Source organism: Sardina pilchardus, chromosome 1, assembly GCF_963854185.1.
Source record: "Sardina pilchardus chromosome 1, fSarPil1.1, whole genome shotgun sequence".
Classification (NCBI taxonomy): Eukaryota; Metazoa; Chordata; class Actinopteri; order Clupeiformes; family Clupeidae; genus Sardina; species Sardina pilchardus.
In genome coordinates, this window is record NC_084994.1 from 40728334 (window position 1) to 40739179 (window position 10846).

The window sequence follows — 10846 nt, forward strand, 5'->3', positions numbered from 1 at the left end:
CCTGTTGTGTTCTGAGTCTGCATGTCCGCCGGAAACCACAGGAAGCTGATGGAGGTCGGACAATGCCACTGGCGCCATTTCTGACGCACTCTAATTGTTCCCCCTTGAGCCTGCCGGAGCCGAAAGAGATGCACGACTCCACTTTGTTGCTCTCTCTCTCGCTCTCTCTCTATCTCTCTCTCTCTCTCTCTCTCTCTCTCTCTCTCTCTCTCTCTCTCTCTCTCTCAGGGTGTGTGTGTGTGTGTGTGTGTGTGTGTGTGTGTGCTCGAAGTGAAATGCATCACTCAGCAGGGCTCAGACTCTAGGTGCACAGCTGTTTGTGAGAAAACACACACACACACACACACACCAATAAAATAGGACAACATACATGGGCAGACTACTATTAAACTGTCTTGAGTAATGTCATGGAGCTGCTCAAACAAGAATCAGAATGAAGAGAACAGAGTAGCAATGTTGTCATCAGTAAAAAATCGCCCTGTCGTGTTGTGATATTGGATAATGTTATAGACAGGTGCATTGCTGCTCAAAGAATGACTTTTTTTAATCGATTAAAACATAGTAAAGTGGTTATTAGCGACACCAGATTGACGTATTTGTTAAGTAAATAAAACAGCAAAGCGGTTATTATCAACAACAGATTAACATATTTTTTTAGTCAAAAAAACATAATAAAGCTGTTATTATCAACACCAGAACGTGCAGATGTGCTGTTGAATGTGGTCATGTTATGGTGCTATACTGTATGTATGAGGCTGTGTATATCCTATGAGACGTTTACATCAGATGCTGCTGTCTTTTTGGAATGTAATGATATGTGTGAAAACATGCGGACGTCACGTGCTGTTGTATGTGGTCATGTTATGGCTTCTCTTATAGGACAATAAAGACTCTATCTAATCTATCTATGTTTATGTTCTGGAGAAGTGCATTGCTAGTGTCTTGTCCCCTGTGTGTGCTCCCCACAGGCGGCGAGGAGGTGAGCAGTAACGGCGGGCGGGCCCAGGGGGGCGTGGAGAGGGCCATCCTGCTGGACAGACTGGCCAGCAACGTGGCCAAGCGCAAGAGCACCATGCCCCAGAAGTTTGTAGGTAAGGCCAGGCCTTAACGCTTAAGGGCCCCAGTGTGAGTTTGTGTGTGTGTGTGTGTGTGTATGTGTGTGCGTGCGTGCGTGCGTGCGTGCGTGCGTGCGTGCGTGCGTGCGTGTGTGCATACGTGCGTGCATGTGTGTGTGCATGCACGCGCGCACTTATGTGTTTGTGCGTGTGTAGGTGTGTTCACCTAAACTTGTAGAGGGCTCAGTGTTTGCGTGTGCGTGTGTGTGTGCGTGTGCGTGTGCGGGTGCGTGCATGTGTGTTTGTGCACGCACCCGTACACGCACTTGTGGGTGTGTTTGCCTGCATATATGTGTGTGTGTGCGTGTGTGTGTGTGTGTGTGTGTGTGTGCGTGTATGTGCGTGTGTGCGTGCGTGTGCGTGTGCGTGTGCGTGTGCGTGTGCGTGTGCGTGTGCGTGTGCGTGTGCGTGTGCGTGTGCGTGTGCGTGTGCGTGTGCGTGTGCGTGTGCGTGTGTGTGTGTGTGTGCTTTCTCACACATGTTTTGTATGTCCCTTCTTTTCTCGCATTTTGAGCTCACGCCGCAGACTTGCTGTCTGCCTCATGGTAGAGAACGCTCTGCACGGTTCTCCGTGTTCCTCCGCCCCGCCTGTTTCACATGTGGTGTCATATCGTTCTCTGGTATCAGCTGCCGCTCAGTGGAACAGGCGTGTTGTTCTACCGAACGAAAAAAAAGGCTTGTTTCGCGACTCCGCTGCACTTGAGGAATATCGACTTGTGCTTTTTTTTTTTGTTGCTCGGTGTCTTCCCCCCCCCCCTCCTCTTTCCTGCGTCTTGCCTCGTTTCATTCACCCAGTCTGTCCCCCTCCCCTCCCCTCCCTGTCGCTGTCTATCTCGAGCCATCTTGGTCCCACGCGCTCCTGAATCAATCTGCCTATAAGCTCAGACGCTCTTCTCATAAGTCTTATGAGTATGTGGCAAACCACTCCCTGGCCCGAACGTGCTAGTGTGTGTGTGTGTGTGTGTTGGAGTGGTGTGGTGTAGTGTGGTGTGGTGTGCATGTCATCAAAGCAGCCACCCGAAATTGTGCGTGGGAGTCTTTTTACAGGCAGTGGGATAGCCGTCGTATACTCGTATGACTCACCTGTCATCAGGTAAAGTCGAGCCAAAGTTGAGCGCTCTGGTCAGACCTCTCTCACCCCTGGTGCTGTGCTGACGTGAGGAGCCGCTGTCTGTGGTCGGGGGCCCTGGGAGGAACGAGAGGGGGTCTGTCATAACAGACCCTTCATTCATCCATGTCTCCTCATCAGACAGCTACAGACACTGTTCCTCTCAACATTTCTTCATTGTTTTTTTTTTAAAAAAAAAGAGAAGTGGACAAAGTGTAGCAATATTTTATCATGTTAGTTCAGCTGCAGTCTCAAATTAGGAAACGTATTAAATAGCACCTCAGCGACGGCTTTTTTTTTTTTTTTTCATTTCAGGAACGTTAGTGCCTTGACATTTTTGGCCATCGTGGTATAATTGTTCCAGTGGCCTAATCTGACATGAATGCGAGTCTTCCTGTGGAGAAAGACTAGTTTATTTAGGTATTGGCAGCGACATTTTAAAGACCATTTATTTCTTAATGCCACAGTTGCAGTCTGATTATATGTAGACAGAGGCACAATTAGCCATCCGTTCATTCATCAACGAGACAGTCTTGACTATTTTCCAAGATCTTCTTTTTTTGCCAGGCTCTTCGTTTATTTCCCAGTATTGCGCATAGCCATTACATTGTTGAACCTACTGTAGCATCATCAACGCTAATATCATCATACCATCGACCCCTATCCTTGCTTTAGCAAACATAATCACAATAGTTAGGAAAAAAAGGAAACCCAACTTTCTACCCATTTTTTTTACCTTCCTACCATTAAATAGCCAATTCAATAAAGGCTTTTAAATATATTTTTGAAGAAGAGTGCCTTGGATTTCCTTTTTGCTAACTTCAATTGAATTCCTGACCCTTCCCTTTCTCCACTCCTCCACTCCTCACACTCTCTATCCCTTTCTCCACTCCTGCAACCTGAATTTTTTTTGGAAGGTCTCGTTTTCATTTGGTACTTAATGTCACAGTATATCAACGACAAATGTTTTCCCCCCATTTCTGTTGGCCCATTCATCAACGATACCATACCTAACTGGGCCTCCTGAGCACCCTGGACTTTTTTGTCCTTTCAAGATACTCACAGCAGTGTTTGGCCTCACTCAGTTGGAATAGGGTTATGTGGATCAATATCACAGTAAAGGCAACATGTGAGGGTTGCGTATTCAAAAGTGATGGGAGTAAGTCAACTTGCTGACATTTTCACTATGTGCTGGTGAAACCTGCGGAGTAGACTAAAGAGCTTTGACGCACAGATATATTAACTCCTGAGAACGACGCAGTTGATACAATATCATAAGATGCATTTCCAAAAATCTTTGAACATCAACTGAGCCTGTCCCTCTTTTACTTTGAACTTCAAACCAAAGATTCTTGAGTGCGCTGCTATAAGATCTTTGTGTTTGTCCTTGAGAAGCAATTTGTGTTACAGCACAGACACAGATGCAAACACGCACACACACATTTCAATACTTTTATTTGGATCTTAAGACGGGGGGGGGGGGGGTTGGGGGGGGTGTACAGTAGATCCAAGCACTGATAGAAGTATGTTGCAGGTTTTAGACAGGTTTTGATCAAACACAGAATGCACTGCGCTATTTTAATTCCTGCACTAGTCCTAATGGGTCAACATGGCATCGTCATGTGTGTGTGTGTGTGTGTGTGTGTGTGGCATCGTCATGGCATCGTCATCTCCAGATTGAACACTATCTACATTACTATTGCAGAAGTGGAACCAGTGCTTTTCTAGTCTTTTTGCATTTGACTTTCTTAGTCCACACACAGTTAGTAATCCACATAAAACAAGTTTGTGCGCAGACACACACACACACACACACACACACACACACACACACACACACACACACACACACACACACACACACACACACACACACACACACACACACACACACACACACACACCGGTCCTGTCTCTGGAGAGAATCGTTGGGGAACGATCCACAGACGAGCGGCACGTCCTCTGTTGACAGATGAGTTGACGGATGACTGAAGCCTTCTGCTGCCATTTTCTGTCTGTGTCTCCTTCTCCTCCTCCCCTTCTCTGCCTCTCACGCTGGTTGTGCAGTTGGGTGGGAGGCCAGACCTTTCAATACGTGCACTTGATTAACACCAGTCATTTGTTGAACCTGACTCAGACAGAAACAAACCCCACACAGTCACAGAGACACAGTCAAGTCAAGTCAAATTACTTCATTTGTCCCCCAATGGGGAGATTGGTTGTGCTGCAGTACAGATCACACACAATCACACACCCACAGTTAAGAGGTTGCCTACCTTGCAGGCATAGATAAAAAACAATAAAAAAACAAATAAAATAAGATCAAATAAAACAAAATAATGTAACATGATATCGAATACATTAAGGCATCGGGACATTTAAAGTTATGTTAGATGTTAGAGAAGTCAGTAAGATTAAGTGTGTTGTTTGTTACTCTATATACGGTGATTGGTCTTTTTCATCCAGACTCTGGGTGGCACATCAGCTACAATGGCATGCACCAGTAGGCTAAGGTGGAAAAAATAAATGCCCTCCTTAAATGAGATGCATTTGGATGTACACGCTCAAGTGGGTTTTCTCTGAATGTGTATGCTTCATAGGAGGCCATGCAAATGTCTGCAGAGAAATGAAAACAAAATGGAGAATGTGCTCATTCACTAGTCCGTTACATAGTCATAGGGCATTTTGGAAAATTGTCTAACTGATTTTGTCATCACTTCCCAAAAACCTGTGAGAATGCTTCCGAGACCCGGCGCGTGTGTGTTTTTTTATGAGTGAAGTTCAGTTTCAGAGTCAGTTGAGGCCCTTCAGCGGCGTTCTATCGCCATGACAAATAAACTGAAATCTCTCAATACGATAACCACAGAGGAAAAAGAGAAGTAATGTCTTCGACCGCAAGGAGAAAAACAGCCCAGGCAGAGAAACGTGAGCAGGTGTTGTCTTTTAAGTTTTGCAGCTGCAGTACAGGCCGCTCTCTCTCTCTCTCTCTCTCGCTCGCTCGCTCGCTCGCTCTTCGCGCTCTCTGTCTTTTTGGTCTTTCATTCTCTCTCTCTCTCTCTCTGCCTTTCATTATGTGCACTCCTTCTTTCTCTGTCTTTTTTTCTTTTACGCTTTGCTTTGCCTCCCTCTATCATTCACCCCTCCCCACCCGCCACTCTTTTTGTCTGTTTCCCCTTTCTTGTCGTTCTCACATCTATCTTTGACCCCCTTTCCTAGTAATTCCCTTCTTCCTCTTACTGTCTTTCACACTCTCTTCTCTCTTCTCTACTTCATCTTTCACACTATCTTCTCTCTCTCTTCACTCTTTCTCTCTCCCTCACTTTTTTCACTCTCTTCTCTGTCTCTCTCTCTCCCTAACTTTTCTCACTCTCTTCTCTCTGTTCTCTTTCTCTCTCTCTCTCTTTCTCTCTCTCTCTCTAGAAATATTAAGGTCATTCCATTTGCTGCTTCTCACAATTGCAATCCTTCTTTGTCCTCATTGTGGTAGATCATGACCTCCCAATCCGTTTGCTAAGCAACTAAAAAAACAAGTTTAAAAGGCTGTTGGTAGCCTCCATTTGTTCCTACTGTCCTTTTTTTTTAAACCAGATCACTCTCACGTGCTGAGCATTCATTTTTCAGCTCCTACATTCTGTTTCTTTTCACATCAGTACAGTTCACTGTCTGAGAGGCCAGTCACGTGGGCTCTCTGTCTATTCAGCCTGTGCTGTTGGTAGAGGACCCCTAATGGTTCCTCTTGATGTGACTGTAGTTTAGTCTCTAGTCTTCCACAAGCACACAGACATTTTCCACAGGAAGCTTCCAGAACAATTGTCATTATCGGGAAGATGAGCCAGTTGCTGTAGCTGGCTCATCTTCCGATAATGGCAATAATTGTTCTGCTATCGCTTCCGCTACCTTTACCATTCTTACTCTACTAGAACTAGTTTTGCTAGATTGTCTCCTAACCAAGGTCTGTTTCCCAAAACTAACTATGCGAGCAACTACCTTGGTAGTGTCACTGCCAAATTTGAGTCCGTAGGTTTGAGTTACGCATGTGTAAACACTTAAAATTCATATGGTCACATACCAGGTTTTTCTTTTTGGAAAATAAGAAGCATATTTGTCAGCTCATACTAAAATGTTATCAAAATACGACTGAACATAAACCAAACATCAACACCGTATGTCTGTATCGCTAACGTATCTGTAACGTGTGACTCAAATACTGTCAGCTCAGATTTGGCGGTGACGCCACCACAGGCGATGCATCATAGTGAGCAACTCTGCTTTTGGGAAACGCACCTCAGAGAGGCCCGTGGTTCTCACAGATTCAGGGAAAGGTGGGTGAAAGGAGAGATGGAAAGAAAGGCTAAAGATGGAAATCTGCTGCAATGTTATGCAACAAAAGTGTTTTTTGTTTTGACAGTCTATTTTTGTACGTGTTTCTGCCTCCAGTGCTGGTGTGTCAGTCACTGATGAATTTAATGTGACTAATTCCTGTGCGTCTTGCAGGAGAGACTGATGAATTTAATAATAATAATAATAATAATAATAATAATAATAATAATGGCTGCGTTTCCCAGGTTCATTAAGAAGCTCTTAAGTGCTAAGAACTTCTTAGGAGCATTCTTAGAACGTTCTTAGAGACGCTTAATGTGACTAATTCTTGTGCGTCATGCAGGCGAGACCCCCGTGTGTCTGGACCTGTGCTTCAAGCGGGAGCCGGGGGTGCACCAGTCCGGCTCCGACCCCCCGCGCAGCTCGTCCACCCCCGAGGGCCTCCACGGCCCGCCGTCGGACGCCGAGCAGCCGCACCACAACAAGAGCTTCCCCCTGCAGCTCGGCACCACCGCCGGCACCGCGGCCCCTCTCGCCCTCACCAACGGTGGCAAGACGGAGCGGGGGGCGCACCAGCCGAGCCACCACCACCCCATGGCTGCCCTGGACTCCCCCCAGCACCCCCACCTCCACCATGACGGGGGCCCGCGCTCCCGCCACCCCTCCGGCCTCCTGCAGCACCACCAGCAGCAGCAGCAGCAGCACCCGTCGCTACCCTTCAGCCTGAGCCACCTGCTGGTGCCCGGAGTGACGGCCGCCGGGGGTCTCCCGTTCCCCATGCACCACCCCCACCACCACCCTCCGCACCTGGCGCCGCACCTGGTGCACCAGCCGCCCCCCCTGGCCCCCCCCCACGGCGGGGTGCCCCCCCACGAGGTGCTGCGGGTGGTGCAGGGCAAAGGGGAGCCGGCGGGCGCCTACATGTGCAGCCACTGCCGCGTGCTCTTCCTGGACTACGTCATGTTCACCATCCACATGGGCTGCCACGGCTTCCGCGACCCGCTCGAGTGCAACCTGTGCGGCCACCTGAGCCGCGACCGCTACGAGTTCTCCTCGCACATCGCCCGCGGGGAACATTACCTGGAGATCAAGTGAAGGGGCGGCAGCGCACGCACACACACACGCACACGTGCGCATACACACACACACACACACACACACACACACACACACACATATACACATACACACACACACAAACACACACACACACACACACACACACACACACACACACACACACACACAAGTAGCGAGTTAAAACATCGGCTCACCAGTTTTTGATCAGTCTGACACTTTGTATGTAGATATGATATAACATATCTGTAGATATTTTGATATGTAGATATTTTTGTTTGTCGGGCATGAAATACTCTCTGACTACTTTCTGTATACATGATTTACTGAAATGTAAGGACTTTGTAAGAACAAATTTGCCCACATTACTGGAAGCAACACGGGCATCTTTCCTTTCATGTTGAAATTTCATGTTGAATGTGCTGTTTTTTAAAGGACTATTTTTGGTCTTAACTTCCACCTGCTTTTTTGGTAAAGCAGCCATATGCCTCATGCTCTGCACACGAACATTCTCCACGGTGAAAGACTTCTTACCATTCCTAAACCATTCCTAAACCAAAGAACTGAAACACACCACTCCACGTCTTTTTTTTGAGTGATGTGATATCTATATTATTGTTATGAGAATGTTGTATTACTGTACCTACAAAACAAGGGCTCTCAGGTTTTCACCCTTTTTATGTCTGTTAAGTTACGGTAGAGAGGGTTAAAGCGGCGCTAGCTCGGTTCATGGACCGAATTTAATTATTCATTCCATGCCCTAAACTGAAAAAATGCATGATTATACTGTAGGCAACAGTAATGTAAAAAAAAAATGTTTATCTGCTCTTACTTGCTTCTTATGAGAGAACGTTTATTTAGTGAGGTGACACTCCCACTTATGCAGACCGGAACCAAAGATCCTTCAGAGCTTTTTCAACCGTCTGCCGGAACTGTCCCATTCTGCTCCCATAGCAACGAATTGCGTTGCTCTGTCTTGTTAGTGATCAAGGATCTTTGGTTACGGGGTATACCTGCGCCCCAGATAAGTGCGGTTGAGTATGATTTCTCATACCACACACAAACATGACATGAACTGACTGTATCCATTTAATGCCGTCCATGTTTATTGTGTTTTTGCATTTTCTAAATGTGCCAATACTGTTCAAGGCATCAGCTGTAGTCCATTGCACTGGGTTAATTATGCATTAAGAACATATGACTTCATAGAGCATACTGTATCTTGTGTAGAAGGATATAAAAGAAGGATGTTGTTTCTTAGTTCTTTTTCTGTCTGATTTCGTACTCCGAAATATAATAGGTCACAGTACAGTTCAAGACTGGAATGTCCATTTCCATTTACTGAACTATTATTTATGCATGTGTGTGTCTGTGTGTCTGTCTGTGTGTGTGTGTGTGTGTGTGTGTGTGTGCTTTCTACCTGAGTGTGTGTGCATGTGTGTGTGTGTGTGTTTGTGCTTCCAACCTGTGTGTGTGCCATTGCGATTGGATCCTTGTCAAATAGTTTATCTAAATTTAGTCTCTCAGAAAGAAAAAAAAAGTAGCATCATATCGGACAGTGTGCTTGGGGGGGGGCATTAAAAAAGTGATCCTTGTGATGTTAGGGGTCACGTGTGTGTGTGTGTGTGTGTGTGTGTGTGTGTGTGTGTGTGTGTGTGCTAGCTGTTTTTAGTGCTGCGGTTTGAACACTCTTGTTTGGTTCGCGTTTCTGCGAGGTGTAAGGTTGTGGCACCCTCCCCTTCGTCTTCACAAGTCGACAGAGAGAGTGGGGGAGAAGTCGAGAGAAAGAGAAACAGACGGAGAGAGAGACAGAGAGAGAGAAGTTGACAGAGAAGACAGTGAGAGGGAGAAGAAACCAAGTGAGTGAGTGAGAGAGAGAGAGAGAAAGACAGAGAGAGAGAGAGAAAGAGAGAGAGAGAGAGAGAGAGAGAGAGAGAGAGAGAGAGAGGTGTCAGCTTCCTGCGCTGGATTTCCCCTCGTTGGAGCAAAACTGAAACTAGAAGCCCCCTGCTGCCCATTCTGAGAAGCCTGGCAGTCTTTACTGTCACCGTGTCCCTGACGGCTGCCTGGCAGCCTGTACTGCAGGAGTGTCTGCCACCGTGTCCCTGAACGCTGTCTACTGTACACCGGCTGATATTTCAAAAAGGGTCAAAGGATTGCACGTTCTACCCCCTGAGCAATGTCTGCAGTTTGATCCAAATCAACAGACTGGTTAGCGTGTTGTGTGTCACTGTTCTGCTTCCTTGTAGGCCAAAACCTTGGGCCCCTCATTCACATGCTGAGCAAAGTGTGCGATCAATCGATGAGCGAAGGGTCTCGCACATGAACTAAATTCACTGCGTGGCGTGTGAGAGCACTGAGTTGACCCACCGCTGTTTAGGATCTTGGTCATGGTATGAAATTAGCTAATAGATGTAGTATTTTGTTAGCTTTAGACTTTAGACTTTTTGCACTGCACCTATCGTTTAAATTATAGGGTCCCTGCTTTTGATGTTTGGAATGAACGGCTTCATTTACAAACCTCTGACAAAATGTAGGTCTTCTAGACAAACACATGACAAGGTGTTACCTAACATGTAGTGTGAGTTTCTTGAATTTGAAGAGTCATGGAAGAGTGAAAAGTTGAATTTAAGGAGAATCTTGGCAGAATTTAAGTTTTTGCTTACACTAAATATAGACTGCATTATGAACTTGACTTGCTTACTACTTGCTCAACACTTCTACTTGATTTGCTCAGATTTCTATTTTGAAACTCTTCTATTCACACTTCCTGGCTCCGTTATATCTTCCATAACTTCTCTGTTCCCTCACTGGAACTGAAAAGAGTGGACCAACATTGTGATGCTTGCTTGACCAACGTGGCTGTCTCTCTACTCCCATCTAGGGGTGACTCCTCTACATTACAGTGAACTAAAAACCGTGGAGGCGGGGTGGTGTGCCGTATTAGTCGCTTCCCTTTTGCTCTAGTTAGATCTTTTGACACAGGAAACTGCACGGAGCTGATGTCTATCATAGGTTTCATTTAAAAGCTTTAAACTGATCAGATAATTATATTTAGCACTGCAGTTAGTTACACAGTCGAATGAAAAAGCAGGGCTCCCATTCATAGCAGTAGACAGGATCTGAGTGTGCTTCTTGTATTCCCAGAAGTGTGCTGTGTGGGATAGCTACACACTCTTCAGTACACTAAATCTCCTCATCAGTGCACAGTCATACTTGAAGAGCA

General features: G+C 46.1%; 1 protein-coding gene across 2 annotated transcripts in view; it reads left to right on the top strand.

The window, feature by feature from the left end:
• The window catches only part of LOC134090879 (DNA-binding protein Ikaros-like), a 23222-nt gene extending 14342 nt beyond the window's left edge, over positions 1–8880 (top strand). For both annotated transcript variants that reach the window (XM_062544287.1, XM_062544289.1), the window contains exons 7-8: positions 969–1091; positions 6887–8880. In XM_062544287.1, coding sequence (XP_062400271.1) covers positions 969–1091; positions 6887–7638 — 875 coding nt within the window. In that variant the 3' untranslated portion in view covers positions 7639–8880. The remainder of the gene's footprint in view (positions 1–968; positions 1092–6886) is intronic.
• The last annotated feature ends 1966 nt before the right edge of the window (positions 8881–10846 follow it).